Raw genomic sequence first — 20327 nt, 5'->3', positions numbered from 1 at the left:
CTTCAGAAATACTGCCTGGCTCCAACCTTGTGGCATACACTGCCCCCACCCCCAACACAACCTACCTGTCAATTGACAAAACATGGCTGCTTCACGACATCCCTGGCATCCTTAGTTTTACCTTCCATAAACAATGTCATTAAAATTCTTACAACATCCTCAAATCGTCTGATTCAAATGGGCATCTGGATAGGCACAACCCGATTTCAATCTCCTCACTTCTTTTAAACTTCCCTTGGCCTCTCTCCTCTCCTCCCCTCTGCAACTCTGCAATCTCCTCCAGACCCAACTCCCTCTGAGATCCGTGCTCCTCCGCTCCAGGCTGCTGAACCCCACAAGTGTAGGCTCTCCCGCACTGGTACCTGCCCTTCAGATGACAGAGCCATTTTAAAACCTACCTTTCAGCCACTTACTACCCTGTGTGGCTTAGTATCAAATTGTGCATGATTGTGTTCCTGTGAAGCCTGGGATTGTATTTTTACGTGAAGAATGATGTTTGAATTTGAGGTGTTGCTTCGTTGTAGTACTGTCGAGGTTCACTTCTGCTCCAACTGCAAGGGTTTCCAATAGGCTAATGAAACCACCACCAGCCTAGCTGGTGAGACCATTGTCCTTAGTGTTGCCTTCTTATTGGGGCATTTCTGAATAAAGTTACTGAGACTAGAAGTCTGGCAGGGACTAACAATCTCACTAACATTCACTCAGCCTGATTCTGCCTGCCTTCATGCAGTTCACTGAAAAAAGCTGTCCTTTTTAAAAAAAAATTCTTTTTTGGAGGGGGGAGGCTAGGCGAGCGACAATTTGTTTTGTAAAAGGAACCGAAGAAAGAGAATATTCAATGCACTTTAGGTCTTGTCGTTAAGAATTTTGTGCAACAGTGCTGGGGTTCAGAGCAGTGAGTCGTCTGTGCAACCTCCTTCGAGCCCATATCGGAATTCCTGCAGGTTGGAAACTCCATGGAAGTGAACAAAGGCTGCAATCACCACCAGCACATGGAACAACTGGTGCGACTGGAACTGAGCAAAGACAATTAGAAGTGTTGGTTAGTGATGGGGGAAGGAAAGACAAGCAGACGTACTTACTGCTCAACATTAACTGATTCAAACAAGTTACATTTACATTGTGCTTCACAGCACGTCCAAAGGCCATTCACGGCCGAGGAAATCTTTCTGAAGTCAGGTACTACAGGAAATGTGGTGGCCAATTTGGGCACTGTATGGCCATTAAAACTGCAATGTAATCAAAAGCAGGCTTTGTTTTTAGATTTGAAGAACAAATCATGGTCAGAATACTGAGAGAGGTCCCCTGTTCATTAACGTTACCAGGGACTTTAAGACAACCAGAAAGATCAGAAGTGGCTTCTACTTGATGACACATCTTAGAAAGTCACCTACATAGTCATAAGCTACATTTTGTGTTCAAGTACGTCTAGTACCCACACTGCTCTGGTTGAGGCAAGTTGATTGATAGCTAAAATAAATGTATTTACTTACAACATACAGAACTTTAGGTGGCTTGGAGAAGTATCTCACAAGCTATCCGGAGGCTCTCTCTACCCTTCTGTTTCCCTCCCATCACCTCCATCTGGTTTGCCACCAACTTCCTTTTAGACCTTGGTTCACTGTCCTCTCCTAGCAGCTTTCTTATTCAGCCTTTTACCCTTTCCCCCTCTCCACCACCAACCATCCCCTCTCACCTGGTTTCACCGACCAACTGTACACCTCCCCTCCCCCACCTTATTCTGGCATCTGCCCCCTTCCTTACCAGACTTGGCTCAAAACATCAGCTCTTTATTTTCTCCCCATAAATGCTGAGTTCTTCCTGCATTTTGTGCACATTACCACAGCACTTGATTCCTGACCTGTTTTGAGATCAGGACTTTAGCATTCCTGAACTGGGGAAAAGTTTAAATTAGGGGTGTCAGTGTGATGTGGCAGAAAACCAGAGGAACTGGGAGAACATCAAACATCGTTAGCACTGGAAGTGAGGACTGAAAGCAGATCACTGGATCTGTGAGATAGTGGCTCTACTAAATGCACCAACACAGAACCGGTACAAGCTACAGAAAATAGAGTGACAATCTGGGGTGCTTGTGACTGGAAGAACTTAGCCCCTCTGGAATCTGATACAGGTTGGGACCAGTTACAGTGGGAAAGTCTGTTAGGAATTTAACTGTACATTACCCAGATATCACACTTTCCAGGGAAGAAGCGTTCTGGAATGCGAGCTGCATACAACCCAGCCCCAGTGATGTACATCGCCGCCATCAGGTAAAACCAGCCCATCTGTCCAACAGTTGTTGCTTTTACAAAGCCTTCAGCGATAGTAAAATGTAGAGTGGGTACTATACCACTCAGGCCTAGACCCAGAAACACCCCTGTGGAAATGAATGGAAGAATAAATGCAAAGCACAATGCGCACATACTCACGAGAACATAGCCTAACACACCAACATGGACTGTACACACTGCAATTTTACACATTTTGCACATCAATTACACATATTTTACAAAAGACTCTTCACACTGTACATACACTGACTGCTTCAGTCACAAATTATGCATATTTTGAATGAAGTCTACATATGTTGTAAGTTATGCATTAATACACTCTGGACCATGCATGTTACCACTGGTTTGAAGCAGTACCAGAGAATACTTAGCCTGACTTCAGTGATTCAGAATTAAAAATCCACGAGAATAAAAAAAACTACCTAGCCAAATTTGCAGTAAAGGAAGGCAGCCTGTTTGCATTTGTTAAAACTGAATTTGATTAACATTTCCTTCTTTTTTGATGAAGTAGTGGAGATAGCAGAACAAGATCACACAATTGACGTTAAGTGCACTGACAAAAGGCTTTTGATAACGCAAGTGCTGCAAGCAACAATGGGCCTCAAGAAATGAAAGAGCAGAATGAATATTAACTTGGCTAAGGTTCAGTAAGTACAATGACCGATATTTTGTTTGACATACATCATACGGTGGATAGGGAATAGGTAACTGGGCAGAAGGCAATGTGCGGGAATAAACAGATCCTCCTGCCCCCTTGAACCAACCTGAGAAGCCAGAATAAGAAAATGGAGGGAGGGGAAGAGTACAAGCTGGCAAGTGGTAGGTATGGCCAGCTGAGGGGGAGGAGGGTAGATGGGGGAGGGGTGATGTGGGAAGCTGGGAACTGACAGGTGAAAGAGGTAAATGACTGAATAAGGAAGCTGACAGGAGAGGACAGCGGGCCAAGGAATAAAGGGAAAGTGGTGAGGAACCAGACAGAAGGGCTTGGAAGTCATGAGGGTGGGATGAGGGAAGAGGAGGGTAAGAAAGTCTTAATGTAAGGCTGGTCTTATAGTGCAGCACATATTTAGCAGAGCTGGTAAGGGAGTCTTCTTGCAATTGTAAAAGGTCCTATACATGAAGTACTGTGTAAGTTTTGGTCTCGATACCCACAAAAGACAGAGTTAGCAAAGATTCACTGGACTGTTTCCAAAAGTGGGGGAGAATTATTCCCTATGGTCTACAAGAATAAAAGAAGATCTCATCAAAACTCACAAATTTTTTTAAAGAGTTCCTCAGGCAAATGCAGAGGGGACCACAAGCACAATTTGAGAATAAGGCTATTTAAGACTGAGGTGAGAAATGTCTTCAGTGAACTGTTGAGATCCTGTGAACACTGAGTCATTGTGTGAATTTAAAATGGAGATGAATTAATTTCTAAATTTCAGGAAACAAGCAGTATAGAGATAGTGCTGGAAAATGGCACTGACGTAAATGATCTTGAATAGCCAAGATGCTTGAAGGGGCAGATATGTCTGCAAATATCTATAACTTTTGATGTAAGATATAAACCTTAAATTTTATACTATATACTTCAGCAAGGCCTTTGACAAAGTCCCAAGTCTGGACAAGAAAGTTCAGTTGCTTAGCATGTGGGAGCAGGTAGTAAACCGGATTTGACACTGGCTTAAGTGGGAGAAGCCAGAAAGTGATTGTAGATGGTTCAATCTTTAACTGGAGGCCTGTGACTAGTGGTGTGTCTGTTGTTGTTTGTCATCTATATCAATGATCTGCATAACGTGATAAACTGGATCAGCAAATTTGTGGATGACACCAAGATTGGGGATGCAGTGGACAGTAAAGGAAGACTATCAAAGCTTGCAGGTGGGGATTTGTACCAGCTGGAAAAATGGGCTGAAATTGGCAGATGGAATTTAACACAGACATGTGTGAGGTGTTGCACAAACCAGGGTAGGACATACACAGTAAATGGTAGGGCTTTGTGGAGTGTGGTAGATCAGAAAGATCTGGAAGAAAAAATACAGAACAGGTAGATAGGATTGTAAAGAGAGGTGTTGACAAGTTGGCTTTCATAAATAACCGTATTGAGTCCAGGAGTTGAAAATTGTGTAAGATGTTGGCGAAGCCTAATTTGGAGTATTGTGTGCAGTTCCGATCACCTACCTACAGGAGAGATACCAATACGATTGAAAGAATATAGAGAAAGTTTTAAAAGATTGTAAAATTTTCCAGGACATGAGGACCTGGAATTTTCGGGAAAGGTGAAAGCAGGCTCCTTCCTACTGAGGTTGGGTGACACTAGAGCTAAAGGGTGAAAGATGAAATTTTTAAGGGAAACCTGAGGAGGAATTTCTTCACTTACAGAATGGTACGAGCGTGTAACAAGCTGCCAGAGGAAGTTGTAGATGCGGATTCAGTTTCAACATTTAACAGAAATTAGGATAACTACATTGTTGGGAAGGGTATAGAGAGCTATGGTCCAGGTGTGGGTCGTTGGGACGCAGCACAAGAGCAGTTTGGCATTGTCTAGATGGGCTGAAGAACCCTTTTCTGTGCTGTAGTGTTCTATAAATCTTTTGTACATTCCATACACTCGATATTTGCCTACTCTATACAGTGGTGTATGTAATGTGTGTGGACTGCAATGTACACACCATGGTGAACTCAGATTCTGCACACAGCATACAGTGACAGTGTACAATGCCAAAGACACACATTCTTTGATTATATATGGAAACTTGCCAATTTGCGAAATTGTGGCATAAGTGAAGCTGACGGATACAGTCTCCAGTTTTTTGTGAATTACTCCTTTTCTAATCAAGATCCCCTCCCCCAGTATTCTGCTCTGCCCTACCCTCCACACTCCAATTAGAGTCCATCATTTTCAGCCCTTTGTCACCTCCACCTCTCCCTCCCACCCCCTCGGGTTCTGATGTTACTGCCACTTTCCCTACCCCATCACCTCCAACTCACTCAAGGCTGCCACCTCTTGATCCATCCCTTCCCTTCACCCTTATACTGACCACCTCCCCTCTATCTTTCAGTCCAGATGATGGGTCTCAAAGAAGAACACTGATATCTAGTTCCCTCCATAGATGCTGCCTGACCCACTGAGTTCCTCCAGGGTTTCAGCGGCTGCAGTCTTTCATGTCTCCAACGTACCTGATGTCCAGCTGAATAGGATGGGAGAACAAAGTCAGACTGAGTGGCTGAAGGGAAAACGCTGGCACAAAATTCCACCTTGTCCTCAGAATACAAAATCCTGAACCGGTAAAGATGATCAATAGGTGAAATAGCCCAAGTACTGTTTCTCTACTCCATCATAACGCCCTCACCTGCTCTTGTAAGCCGGTGCTTAGGTGTTGCAAATCGGTCCCACTGAGCAACGATAATGGCTGATATCCCTAGAGCGCAAACAATGCCGAGGTAGATGAGGCGGGGCTGGGGGGAGCAGTAGAATGAATAGTACAGCCAGGGCACGAAGCTGCCCATAATGAGCAAGGCGATTCCTGAATAGTCCAATCTGGGAACAAAGAGCAACACACGAAGATGAACCACGTGCTCGATTACACTTGCATGTGTTTGCACGAGAAGAGCAGACATTACACTAATTTCCATTACGTAATGTATTTAATATATAACATCCCAAGACCCATTACACGGATGTGTATGATACTCGGCCACATTAGCAGGTTCAGTCAAAGGGGAGTGTTTTTAGGAGAGGTGACAGAGGGAATGAGGATCATGAAGATTTAGAATTTAAATTCCAGAACCCAGGTCTTGGATGTACAAGTGCCAGTACTGATATGATTAAAATAGAGTTTGTTGGAAAAGCATAGAGATCTCAGATTGTGTGAATGGAGACCATTCAGCGAGAGGGAGGGGTCGGTCCAGAAGGACTGGAAATCAGGGAAGGGAATTTTAAAACTGAGATGACGCTGGACTGGGAATCAATCATCAGTGAGCACATGCAGCAAAATGAAAGAACGTATCAGCCTGTGGAGAACACTGACATCTCACATTGAATAAGACATATCCAGGCTGGATCACGACCAGTTGCACTGGTAATGTATTGCAGAGATTGAGTGGGATCCAAACCCAACCCCCAGGTTACCAATCACTAATGCCACCCTACTTGTAGTGCAGCTGAATCACTGCTTCAGCGACTTGGCTTCAATTCTGACTTCTGGTGCCGAGGAGCTCTGACTGTGCAGGTATTCCCAGGTGCTTCAGTTCTCTTGCCCAGAAGATGCATGGACTGGTAGGCTAATTGGTACCGACTATTCAGTTAAAGGATACAACCTTGGAGGGAGCAAATGGGAAAGCTTGGAGATAAACATGGGATACTGAAATGGGTGTTTAATGATGGCAGTGGACAGTGGGCTGGAGACTCCGATACTGTTCTATATGATTCATTACCACTAATAGCTCAATTCACCTTCTTACCCTTGTGTTTGGCATCTGTGCACCCAATCCTCATCACAACGGTGTATTCCCCCATCAAACACACCTATATCCCCCTGCCTCTGATACAAGAGTCAGAGTGTACGTCAATACGCAGGGCCTGGGTCCCCAGTACTCACTTGGAGAATGTTCTGGAGACTTTCTCAGAGTGGCAGTACACTGTGTGGAAGAGCCAGGAGAAGCTGAGACAGAGGACAGCTCCCAGGAAGAACATTCCGAAGACCACCTTTTCCTGCAGGGGGGCCATGAAGTACATATTGGGCCTCAGGAGTGTCAGGATTCCCAGACCCAAGAAAAAGACAAAACCTGCGAAAAAGCTGCAGTTACTAATTTGTTCACCAATATATACATCAGACACTAAATTATATTAAAAAAACTGTTACAGTTCTCTCAGCAAAGATGCTTCTTGTGAATAATACAGCTGACCAAAAGCATGAACTCACTGCAAGCCTGATGTTGTCTATAGATCTGGATAAAAGTTTCCCCTTCCTCTCACCATTCTTCTCCCTCCCCAGGTCATGCATTCTCACCTCTACATGCCCTCATTCATTCTCAGCGTTGTATATGTACTTTGATAATAAATTTACTTTGAACTTAAAACTGGATGAATTGCAGCTTAGAGTATTGTGTGTAGCCCTGGTTGCCAAGCTAGTAGGAAGGTGTCATTAAGCTGGCAAAGAGCCAGGAAAGATTCACAGGAATGTTACTGGGGTTGGAAGGCTTCATTTATTATGAGAGGCTGGGACCCACCCCCCAACCCCCCCCCCCCAAAGCACAGGAGGCTGAGGGGTCACCTTATTGAGGGAAATAAAATTATATATAAGGTGATTGGTTGTAGTCATTTTTCCCCATGGCAGGAGAATCTAAATCTAGACGACAGAAATTTAAGGTGAGAGGGGACGATTTGAAAAGGATCTGGGGGGAGGGGAAACGTTCACTCAGAGGGTGGAGGGTTTATGGGAGGAGTCAAGTGAGTAAACTGCAGAGGCAGATACATTTACAATGTCCATCACACTTACACAGGTACATGGACAGAAAAATTTTCAAGGGATGTGGACCAAATGCAGGCAAATAGTACCAGCTCGGTTAGACACCTTGGTTAGCATCGACAAATGGACTACAGAGCCTACTTCCATGCTGTAGAATGCTACAATAATCTCATTACCAAAAGCAGAACAACTATTTACAGCTTCTTACAATTAGTCAAAGATAAAAGCTGTTTCTGTACTTCACTATGTGGCCGCTTAGCGACTGAACAGCTGCAAGTTAGACTTACGAATTCATTCTTTCCCTTACCCAAGAGATGCGTCCAGATGTTACCGGTCTCTGTGTGGATTCTAAAGATGCTCTTGAAGCAAGCTCGAAAAGAGGGCATTGGTGGCCTGTGTCCATAAAGGAGATAGTCATTGTCCTTCAGCCAATCGGGGAGCACATCATAAGGGATCACTCGCCAACGGCCCTCCCAAACCTGAAACACACAATGCTTCCTTTTTATCTCAGAATGCCTTCCACAGTAGAAGCAAATCACAGCCTGGGGATGTATTTGTAATCCGTGCATTATTGCAGGCAAATCTCACCCTGTGGACAATGATTCTGGATTCAGGACACTTCGGGAAGAGACCGCAGACGCTGGAATCTGAAGCAATAAGAACAGAAACTGTTGGAACTCAGCGGGTCCAGATGAAGGGTCTTCACCATCCATTCCGGGTCCAGATGAAGGGTCTTGACCGTCCATTCCGGGTCCAGATGCTGCTGAACCCAGAGTTCCTCCAGCAGTTTGTTGTCTGCTCAATGCATTATGTTAGAAATTGTCAGGGATGGGGATTAAAGGTGCTAAAATTTAGTTGGCAGGTTTGGGTGTCCCAGAACTAATGGATGGTGGAGGCTGAGATATTAAGACCACATAAGATTTTCAGTGACTGAGGACATAGGGTAGGAACAAAGTCATACATCTTTATTTATTTATTGAAATACAGTGCAGAACTGGCGCATCCAGCCATTCAAGCCACGCAGTCCATCAATCCCGATTAAACCCTAGCCTAACCGCGAGACAATTTACAATAACCAATTAACCTGCCAGCTAATATATCTTTGGATTATTGGAGGAAATGGGAAGAACGTACAAACTACTTACAGACAGCAGCAGAAATGAACCTGGGTCGCTGGGACAGTAAAGCGTTGTGCGAGTAGCTCAGGGTCTTGGTGAAGGAGAAAGTATGATGTTTATGTTTTAGCATAGGGGTGCCACAGCAAAGTAGCAAAATGTTCCACTCAGAGAAATCGCTATGACAACTGATCACAGGACATGAATACCACTGGAGAACCAACGTTTACTGTCCACCCTTTGGGCGGATCGTAGGCGACTTCTTGAATCTTGCAGTTCTTACGGGGAACGCACCCTCACAGTGCTGTTGGAAATGGAGGAGCTGATGGATTTTGACCCAGCTACAATGAAGAACCGGTGACTTCCTCCCAGACAAGGATAGTGTGTGAGAGTCGTCTTATGTGCCAGCCGGCATTGTCCCAGTGTTCTTTTTGGTGCTGGCGACAGAGGTCATGCCAGCAGCTACTGGAATAACCCAGCTGACCAACGGCAGTGCCTTGTGCAGATTGTACTGTGGTTGTAGAAATAGATGCCCGGGGTACTGTGGTTGTAGAAATAGATGCCCGGGGTGCTGTGGTTGTAGACATAGATGCCCGGGTTGCTGTGGTTGTAGAGATAGATGCCCGGGTTGCTGTGGTTGTAGAGATAGATGCCCGGGGTGCTGTGGTTGTAGAAATAGATGCCCGGGGTGCTGTGGTTGTAGAAATAGATGCTCGGGGTGCTGTGGTTGTAGAAATAGATGCCCAGGTGCCTTTGTCTGCAATGGTGTGGAATATTTTTGGATTTGCACTCACCAGGGAGGGGGTCAGTCCACCTCACTCCTATCCTGTGCCTTGTAGGCAGTACAATGTCAGGTGTGGAGTTCCCTGCCACCATCAATCTGCTGTCATAGCTGCAGTATTTATAGGTCTGCCAGCTGAGCATTTGGTACGTTTGAGTAAGGTACTACAGAATAACAATCTCTCTGAGTATGACACTCAGACTGTTGTGGTGCTACGTTCATTCCACACTGACGTATGGAACTGAGGGTTAGACAGTATCAGAGCAAAACGAGGGAAGACTCGAAGCAGCAGAACTATGGTTTTTGAGAAGAAGGATGAAAATACGTGGAAGGACGGATATCCACAACCAGGAAACAACTAAAGACTATGATCGCCTACATGATATGACATGGCACATAATGACAATGATGATGGCCCAGCTGACTTTATGGTGCTCCTGAAGGCTGATGGTGGGGAACTTGGCGATAGTTTGTCAAGAGAAGGTGGTTAGACTCTTTCTTATTGGAACAGTTCATCACCTGGCACTTTTGTAGCAACTATGTTAATTGTTACTAATCAGCACTTGCCTGAATGTCATCTAGGTCTTTGATTCAGGCATGGTCTGCTTCATTTGCTGAGGAGTTGTCAGTGGAAACAAAAGTGATGTAGGTGGATCATTGAGGAAGTAGCTGAAGATGGTTGCACCTAGGACAGTGCCCTGAGAAACTCTTGCTGTAACGTCCTAGTGCTCTGAGAAGTGACCTCGGCAACCTTACCTTCCTTGCCTGAGGCTCTGCGCAATTTTTGTCAACTCATGTAATTTATGGTTGTCATGTATTGTGTTGCTGCTGCTGCAGCAAAAAAAATGGCAAATAAACCCTGGGTATGTATGCCCATGACAAAAAACTTGAAAAAGGGTTTTAGGCAGAGTGCTGTGTGTAATTTGGCTTATGAGCCCAAGGCAGGACAAATCAGTGGAGGCACAGCATAATGATATCTGAATAATTCACAATTCTTATTTTGAGGGCCATTTCTCCAGTGGAAAAGATTAATAAGATTGTCTTAGTAAGATGATACAATCTCACCAAACATCCACAAGATTTTGAGAAGGATGCCAGGAGGTTGGAGCAGGGGTTCCCAGTTTTTTTAATACCACAGAGCTCTTCTATCAGCCGAGGGGTCCGTTGTCTGCAGGTTGGGAACCCTTGGTCTAGAGCGATTTACAGCTGAGTGGGTGGCAAGATTTTGGAATTCCTTAGAAGGCTGTGAATTTGAGTTTGGGATAAGGTTTGAACGTACTGAACCACTGGGCGAAGCTCAGATCAGTAAGACTTTCAGATGCAAATCAGAAGAAGTCTCCAAGGAAATCACAGGGAATGGGGAATAGATGGGAAAGTGGAATTCGGAGTGTCAGCACAGTCTTACAGCAGGCTGAGTGGAAAAGGTTGTGTGGTCTACCCCATTACTATTTGTTAAACATGTTACCAGGACAGTACCTTGTACACAAACTCCTCCATCTTCTCCATTGCATGATGAGCCTGAAGAGGGAGGGTCAGTACTCGCACCTCCTCTTCCTCTTCCTCCTCATTCTGTGTTCCAGGGTCTGTCTTAACTTCCATTCCCTATGAAGTGAGAGCAGTATCAGTCAGTCACAAGCAGCACAGTAACATCCAGTAAGTGAAGCTATCCAGTAACCTATCCAAGATTTTCCGAACACACTTACATCCCCAGTTTGATTCTTTCCAGTGCTGGTTACCAATGCTGCATATCACAGCCCTCTAACAGTTCCCCTGAGTGACAGTCTTTACACAAACCTGGCCTACGAGCGCTCAGCACTGTGAACCATAGTGCTACAAAGATTCAACTCGACCCTGACCTTTTCTAACAGCGACAAGTCTGACACGAATCCTTGGACTGTGCTGAGGGAGGGGAATTTTGGATTAGAATCTAAATTAAGAATCAAAGGTAACTTACTTCTCTTGTACTTTTACTTTCTTTATGCTTAAACATTTGTATTATAGATAGATAGATAGATATACTTTATTGATCCCGAGGGAAATTGGGTTTCGTTACAGCTGCACCACCAAGAATAGAGCATAAATATAGCAATAAAAAAACCACAAACAATCAAACAACAAAATACAAACTATGCCAGATGGAAATAAGTCCAGGACCAGTCTATTGGCTCAGGGTGTCTGACCCTCCATGGGAGGAGCTGCAAGTTCGATGGCCACAGGCAGGAACGACCTCCCGTGCCACCCAGTGTTGAATCTCGGTGGAATGTGGTCCAAGTCCAACAGTAAAATGTTCAATATCTGGTCTACAAACATGTTCCTCGATCATAATATGACCTGGATTGCACCATCTGTTGTTAATCAGAATAGTAAGCACCCAACTCCTTAACACTTACCGCTCTCAGTGCACTTCCGGTCAGCCGGAATGGTCTGGAAGCCGTCCATGAAGAAGATTTGATCGGGTATGTCCTCGTGCAGCCCCGTTCCAGTGAAACACATAACACTGCACTCCCGAAATGTTCTCTGATGCCTAGCTAGCGCCGTGAACTCATCCACTTTATTACCCACCGAACTCCTCTTCTTCATAAGTCTCTGTTGTCTCCACCTGGTCCTCTTTCCTCCCTTTTGTGATTCTCCTCTGCATTCTCTGTGTGTTTTCCTCCAGATTTCAGCAGGGGTGTCCGCCGCTCTGCTCGCTAAACCTGCCTGCATTAACACAAGCAGCTGGTCCCTGGAATGAACAATGCGACCATGCTTCTGTCCCGCGTGTCGGAATGCAACTATTTCCAGCGCTAAAAACCCAAATAAAACTCTCTCTACCAGCATGTTAGAGAGGGTGCAGCTTCGACGTGTTACCGTGAAAAAAAAACAAAAAATAACATAAATTAAAAAGTAAGAAGAAAAAAGTAAAAATCCGATCGGAACGGCTGTAACAGGCTGCATGCACAACCGGCACATGCCCACTCAGACTTCGTGTCACTTGCTTGCCTGTAGATTTTCAATAGTTTGTAATATAGCTGGTTCTGGACTTCTGTAATTTCTTTTCCTGTGAGCCTGAGATGTCATGGCAACGTCCTTACTGTCTCATAGACTGTTCGTATCAGAGACAATTCCCTTACCTGTCCAGCTTCAACTCGTTGCCAGTATAAAGAACGACCATGAGACAAGCTCTTTATTGGAGTGAATTGGTTACGGTTACTTGCTGGCAATGTTTTTCTGTATTTCTTTGTTATGAATATCCAACAAAACAACTGTTCCTGACTTCAGAAGAATGTCCTGGACAATATCATCTCCACATCCAACAGCAGGGACCAAACACAGGCAGATGATTTCTTTGGGGTAACATGGTAGCCTAGAGATGAGCACAGTGCTTTACAGTACCAGCAACCAGGTTCAATTCCCACTGCTGTCTGACGTTCTCCCCGTGACCGTGTGAGCTTCCTCCGGGTGCTCCGGTTCCCTCCCACAGTCCGGTTGGTAGGTTAATAGGCCATTGTAAATTGCCCCGTGATTAGGCGAGGGAGAAGTCAGGGGATTGCTGGGCAGCGAGGCTCAGAGGGTCAGAAAGGCCTGTTCCATGCTGTATCTCAATAAGTAAATAAAATCCCCCCAATCCTGAGGAAACAGGAATGTCAAAACAGTCTGACAGATTCTCCCGTCATTCCAAGGATACAGGATCCAGGCCTGGGCAAAGGTCCTGCAGATGTTGCAAGTCAATCATTGGTCCAGTTTGGACCAGTTAACGTGGAACCCAGCCGGGAAGCCTTGTATCTGCAGACCAGTGATGAGAAGGCAGCAGCTTCAACGACTGAGACATGAAGGGAGCAGAAAACTCTTTGAGCAAGTTACACCATACCACTCAGAGTAAGGACAGAGAGGAACATTTAAGGAAGAGGTGGAGGACAAGTATTTTTTTAATAAACGGAGTAGTCGGCACCTGGAACACACTGCCATGTGAGACAAATGAGATAGTAGTGTTAAAGAGGCATTTAGACAGACAATATCAACATGCAGGGAATGGTAACGTACAGGCACATGGGATCAGCTTAAATTGGCATTTTGTCAACAGACATCGTGGGCCGAAGGGCCTGTACTACTCTCAGTTCTGGTTTAAGTGCAGCAGTACAATCAAAACAACATCATTGAAAGTAAATTTATTACCAAACTATGTATACATGACCCTGAGAGTCATTCTTTTGCAGGTGAAACGCCCTGGTTCAGATTTTTACTGCTATGCTGTACTTATTTGTTATGCAGGTCTGTAAGAGCAGTCTGTTCTGCTTTCCGCCTGTTTGGGTTTGAGCTGAGATAGGAGGCTTTGCTGTTCAACTTAGGAATGTGGTGTCAGCCAGTCAGGATGGTGGAATTGGGAGAAGGTTCTAGAGAACGTTGGGGGGGGGGAGGGGGGAGATTTTTGCGAGGGACACTGGTGTGAGGCTTTGTTGGGAAGAGATGGGAGAAGACAGGAGGGAAAATCGCTCAGGATGCTGTCCCTGTTGCACAAGGTGCTTTGTGCAGATGAACGGGTTCCAGGAAGAAGGACTAATACCCCTGCAGGCGAGCCCGTTTGTTCGAGATGGATTTTGTACGACATTCGGAAGGTGGTGTGTCTTTTCACACAGACCAAGGGTTCAGTGCGTGCTTTACAGACAAGTCCAAGATTTGAGCTCCACCGTGCACATGTGACTGGTTAAGTATAGTGCTGTTTCTTTCTTTCCTTTAATAACTGGTTAAGTTAACCTTCTTAAATATATTTCTGAGTAATTGCATACAGTGCGCGATCTGTTATTTCTTGCCAACGGGCGATTACTGGGGGCAGTAAATGACACAGCATTCACACAAACCTGGGTTTGGGTGGGTGAGACATTCCTACCCCAGGGGTTTGGCAGGACCAAAGTCATATATACCCTCGATGCGCAGAGCCTGAAAACGATGGGTGTCTCGCCACGGAATCCAGTGGCTTTTAGCGAGAGGCAGACGAGCCGTATTTTCAGAGACGCCCAGTAAAAGGGGGTTTCACAGATTACAATAATACAATAAAATTTAATGACAAACTACACATAAACAAAGACTGACAAACAACCAATGTGCAAAGGAAGACAAGCTGTCCAAATAAAAAATAATACTGAGAATATGAGTTGTAAAGGGTCCTTCAAAGTGAGTCCATAGGTGGTAAAATCAGCTCCTAGTAGTATGAATGAAGTTATTCACGTTGGTTCAGGAGCCTGATGGTTATAGGGTAATAACTGTTCCTGAATCTAGTGGAGTGGGACCCAAGACTAATGTCAGAATAGCAGAGATGGTTTGTACGCTCTTCAAATTGTGTCAGGCTGTCAGAACATTGAAGCAGGGAGCCAATCACAGACCAGGTACTGTGCGCACTGTGATATTTACTGAGTAGCAAATCCAGAGGGGCAACAAAGTTGGCGTAGAAGTTCAGGCGGAGATCAAAAGTTCCAGAGAAATCCAAACACCAGAATCGGGAAACAGGCAGAGTTCGATATTCAGACGGACAGAGTTCAGATACGAATGCTGGAAAGGCTCAGGAAAATTCACTGGCACAATCTGGCAACAAACAGGTGAACACACAGGACTGAAATACACTGAGTAATAAACAGAGAGGCAGATGATAGATGGAGCACAATGAGACAGAAGTGGCAGCAAAACAGGTGAGAGCCGGAGTACTCAGTAATACAGGGGCTGGAGCAGAGCAGGAGCAGGGACAGAAGCACATGGGGCATGAAAACAAACAAGAACACATGGCAATACAAAACCACAGACTGATGACTAGGGGGAAACACACAAAAAGACAAGAGTTCAACTGGAGGTACTGCCACAGGTGATACTTTTTGTTTCTGCCATCAGAGCAGGCTAAGCCTTGTTCAACATACCAGTGACGCATTACTTTGCTCTCGCAATTCTGAGAACTGCACTGGAGTTTCAGCCCTAAACGTGCTCAGGTCTCAAGATTGGGCTAATCATGCTTAATAGCAGAACTGTGGAAAACCTCAGACAACCAGAGAGGACTGCACCAGTACAGCTCAAACTGTCTGACTTGACACACACTTAAAGCACAGATCATGGTAGGGTCAAATTACTCTCAAGCACAGATGTCAAATGCACAGCAGCCCTTACTGATCCCAGTGGAACTACACAACCCTGTAACACACTGAACTCATCTACTGCAACAAGTTCATTATCAGGTTGTAACTAGATGTTGAGTCTAGATGTCTGAATAGCAGTGCCTGCTTCTGAAATCCTTGGCTGCTCAACTAACATTTCTTCTGTAAACATACTGGCGGAGAATCGGGTCAGGGTTCAAAACAGGGAGAGAAATAGAACTTTTACTCTAACCCATAAAGTGGAAAGATATGAAAATGATTCGTCACTGGGCTATCTATCTGATGCATTACAGCCCACTGCCAGAATGCATACTGATCTCGCCTCTGCTGTACACCGACCAACCTCAAACAGGATCCATTCTGCTTGCAAGTGTTGGCCATAGCAGCACGGAATCTAATGTCAACCATGGGAAAATAATTTAAAATCAGCAAGCTCAAGCCTGTTGTGCGGCAACATCAAACAGACGTACTCAAAAAACTAAGAATATAAACTAGAAATGTTTGGATTCCCTGCATTGTCCCCGTTGCCCCGACGACACCCCACACTTACGCCAAAGGCACTTACAACTGCAGAGTTCCCACCGGCCTGGGGCTTGGGCTTGTCATCCAGCAGTTCAGTTAGTTCAATGTTGCTTGCCTGGCCGCCGTCACTGGATGCCCCACACACTTCACTCGCTGACCTCTGGACAGACATGGACGCTGCACTCCAAGCCCTCTACCTAGAGTAAAACAGCAAACCAGGAAAGTGAGGGCACACTCATTACTCCTGCACATCCTTACATTCCCCATTTAGTCAAATCCTGGCACCTCAACCCAATTAATTCCAAGGGCTTGTCCAGCATGGCCACGAGCTGTCAATAACATTGACGTGTAATTGGATGCAGATTAAGCCCTACATTAGACCAATAAGATTCTGACATTTGAGTTCACTCCCAACTTTCTGACAGCCATTGGCTGTGCCACCTTCTGCAGCCGAGCACCTTACAACCCAACTTATAACATAAAACCAAAGGAAGCAGGAGCGGGAATCATATTTGTCTCTTTAAACCTTTTGCACCATTCATCAAGATGATATTTAATGTAGTTCTCAATCTGTCAGTATGTACCCTCTATTCTCTGTGCTAGAACCTTACTGACTAACCTCCCGACTAGGGACAATGTATGCCTTCTGAACATATAAAATACACATTAATTGCTTTTCATAATCTGTCCTATTAGTCATATCCTCAAATATCTGAACCCTCCACCCTCAATTTAATCCTCCTTCTCTGTAATTTACAAATTAGTAGTTAGGTTTCTACCCTCCAGGCCAATTGTACTATTTCACAAGGTCATGCCTGACTGATTTTAAACACAACTCTGTGGCCCTTTCTGTACAAAGTAACCCTTTATCATCCACCCCCACCTCAATCCAGGATTTATCTGATTCTAACGTATCATAAGACTCTGCTCTCACTGGCTTTTGAAAGGACAAAAACTGCCTTATATAGGGGACACCTAACTCCAAATATTCTCACAAGAGGAAATATCTCTTGTACATCAAACCTACGCAATCTCATTGTTATGTTTCCTACCATAATGGAAGTGTCATATTTTCCTCATATTATTGCATTTGAGATATTTTTGCCCACTCCGTTTTCAATTTCCATATCCTTGCGTGTTCTCCAAAACACGTCACCCAGAAGTCTCGCAAACATGGTTTCAATATTTACATAATTTATTGCCAAGTTGAACAGTCCCACTAATGCCTACTCTTTGGCTGGCCACTCTTCCATCCGAACTACCTTCACCTTCAAGTAAGCTTATACTTTCTAGAAATCACCTCTGTTGTGGCACCTCATCAAATGTCTTCTGGAAACCGAAGAAAAGTATATCCACCTGGTTCTCTGCGATCATCCCAACCACCCCTGAACCGTGCAGAAGGTACTGGAGACATTCAGCAGCCCAGGCAACGTCTGTGGAAGACAGCCGACCACCGACCAGCGACCAGAAGGGTCGTCGCGCTGAGACGGGAATTGTTTCTCTCTCCACATACGCTATCTGATCAGCTGAGTACTCTCAGCATTTGCTGCCTTCGCTTCAGATTTCCAACGTCGGCATTTGCACTCTTTGATCCGATCGGACCGTTAACACCTTCCCCCACCCCCCGACACACACATACATCCGACCCTCTCTGCGTTGCATCTCGGTTCCTGATCTCCCGCACTGCTTTCCCTGCAGCTTGCAACCTTACCCAAGTGTGGCGAGAGTGCCTGTGGGCGCCGATGGCCGTCCAGAGAATAGTTCCGACCCGAACTGACCCGTCACCCTGCCCCAGGCCGGCGACCAGTTCATCCGTTCCCCGCAACCCCCTGCTCGTCACTTCCGGGTCTCGGGCAAACTTTTCCGGGTTTGACGTCCGGCGGGACGCGCTGACGTTGGCCTCCGGATGCGGTGACGTATCGTTGATCCCGTGTGCTCCAGCACTTACCTGCAACAGCACGGCCGTCTCAGCTCGTATAAGCAGAATTTACAAGATAAATTACACACGATCTTTACAAGAAAGAACACAATACAAAGAAACCAACTAGAGAGCAGGCTATTCTGGACTGGGTTTTGAGCGATGAGGAAGGGTTAATTAGCAATCTTGTCGTGAGAGGCCCCTTGGGTAAGAGTGACCATAATATGGTGGAATTCTTCATTAAGATGGAGAGTGACATAGTTAATTCAGAAACAAAGGTTCTGAACTTAAAGAGGGGTAACTTTGAAGGTATGAGACGTGAATTAGCTAAGATAGACTGGCAAATGACACTTAAAGGATTGATGGTGGATATGCAATGGCAAGCATTTAAAGGTTGCATGGATGAACTACAACAATTGTTCATCCCAGTTTGGCAAAAGAATAAATAAAGGAAGGTAGTGCACCCGTGGCTGACAAGAGAAATTAGGGATAGTATCAATTCCAAAGAAGAAGCATACAAATTAGCCAGAGAAAGTGGCTCACCTGAGGACTGGGAGAAATTCAGAGTTCAGCAGAAGAGGACAAAGGGCTTAATTAGGAAGGGGAAAAAAGATTATGAGAGAAAACTGGCAGGGAACATAAAAACGGACTGTAAAAGCTTTTATAGATATGTAAAAAGGAAAAGACTGGTAAAGACAAATGTAGGTCCCCTGCAGACAGAAACAGGTGAATTGATTATAGGGAGCAAGGACATGGCAGACCAATTGAATAATTACTTTGGTTCTGTCTTCACTAAGGAGGACATAAATAATCTTCCAGAAATAGTAAGGGACAGAGGGTCCAGTGAGATGGAGGAACTGAGTGAAATACATGTTAGTAGGGAAGTGGTGTTAGGTAAATTGAAGGGATTGAAGGCAGATAAATCCCCAGGGCCAGATGGTCTGCATCCCAGAGTGCTTAAGGAAGTAGCCCAAGAAATAGTGGATGCATTAGTGATAATTTTTCAAAACTCGTTAGATTCTGGACTAGTTCCTGAGGGTTGGAGGGTGGCTAATGTAACCCCACTTTTTAAAAACGGAGGGAGAGAGAAACCGGGGAATTATAGACCGGTTAGCCTAACGTCGGTGGTGGGGAAACTGCTGGAGTCTGTTATCAAGGATGTGATAACAGCACATTTGGAAAGCGGTGAAATGATCGGACAAAGTCAGCACGGATTTGTGAAAGAAAAATCATGTCTGACGAATCTCATAGAATTTTTTGAGGATGTAACTAGTAGAGTGGATAGGGGAGAACCAGTGGATGTGGTATATTTGGATTTTCAAAAGGCTTTTGACAAGGTCCCACACAGGAGATTAGTGTGCAAACTTACAGCACACGGTATTGGGGGTAAGGTATTGGTGTGGGTGGAGAATTGGTTAGCAGACAGGAAGCAAAGAGTGGGAATAAACGGGACCTTTTCAGAATGGCAGGCGGTGACCAGTGGGGTACCGCAAGGCTCAGTGCTGGGACCCCAGTTGTTTACAATATATATTAATGACTTGGATGAGGGAATTAAATGCAGCAGCTCCAAGTTTGCGGATGACACGAAGCTGGGTGGCAGTGTTAGCAGTGAGGAGGATGCTAAGAGGATGCAGGGTGACTTGGATAGGTTGGGTGAGTGGGCAAACTCATGGCAGATGCAATTTAATGTGGATAAATGTGAAGTTATCCACTTTGGTGGCAAAAATAGGAAAACAGATTATTATCTGAATGGTGGCTGATTAGGAAAAGGGGAGGTGCAACGAGACCTGGGTGTCATTATACACCAGTCATTGAAAGTGGGCATGCAGGTACAGCAGGCGGTGAAAAAGACGAATGGTATGCTGGCATTTATAGCGAGAGGATTCGAGTACAGGAGCAGGGAGGTACTACTGCAGTTGTACAAGGCCTTGGTGAGACCACACCTGGAGTATTGTGTGCAGTTTTGGTCCCCTAACCTGAGGAAAGACATCTTTGCCATAGAGGGAGTACAAAGAAGGTTCACCAGATTGATTCCTGGGATGGCAGGACTTTCATATGAAGAAAGACTGGATGAACTGGGCTTGTACTTGTTGAAATTTAGAAGATTGAGGGGGGATCTGATTGAAACGTA

The 20327-nt window shown here is 45.0% G+C and overlaps 1 protein-coding gene across 1 annotated transcript; it reads right to left on the bottom strand.

Annotated features, from left to right (window-relative positions):
* Nucleotides 1-71: 71 nt before the first annotated feature.
* Nucleotides 72-18131, bottom strand: LOC134344209 (adiponectin receptor protein 1-like). The gene is made up of 8 exons (XM_063043619.1): nucleotides 17990-18131; nucleotides 16322-16475; nucleotides 11117-11242; nucleotides 8052-8223; nucleotides 6875-7061; nucleotides 5627-5814; nucleotides 2184-2377; nucleotides 72-1016 (listed from the first exon to the last, which is right to left on the bottom strand). The coding sequence occupies exons 2-8, from the start codon at nucleotides 16448-16450 to the stop codon at nucleotides 888-890; spliced, it is 1125 nt and encodes a 374-aa protein (XP_062899689.1). The 5' UTR covers nucleotides 16451-16475; nucleotides 17990-18131; the 3' UTR covers nucleotides 72-887.
* Nucleotides 18132-20327: the final 2196 nt, after the last annotated feature.

Source organism: Mobula hypostoma, chromosome 3, assembly GCF_963921235.1.
Source record: "Mobula hypostoma chromosome 3, sMobHyp1.1, whole genome shotgun sequence".
Classification (NCBI taxonomy): domain Eukaryota; kingdom Metazoa; phylum Chordata; class Chondrichthyes; order Myliobatiformes; family Myliobatidae; genus Mobula; species Mobula hypostoma.
This window is presented reverse-complemented; position numbering and strand designations above follow the sequence as displayed.

What these genes read in the sequence shown, in the direction of transcription:
- LOC134344209 (XM_063043619.1), bottom strand. Translation starts at nt 16,450, where the DNA reads ATGTCTGTCCAGAGGTCAGCGAGTGAAGTGTGTGGGGCATCCAGTGAC. An exon ending in CATCTGGACGCATCTCTTGG is followed by an intron (nt 7,062 to 8,051) that starts GTAAGGGAAAGA and finishes GCTTTTTCGCAG; the next exon opens with GTTTTGTCTTTTTCTTGGGT. An exon ending in CTGGAAAGTGTGATATCTGG is followed by an intron (nt 1,017 to 2,183) that starts GTAATGTACAGT and finishes GTCTTTGCTCAG; the next exon opens with TTCCAGTCGCACCAGTTGTT.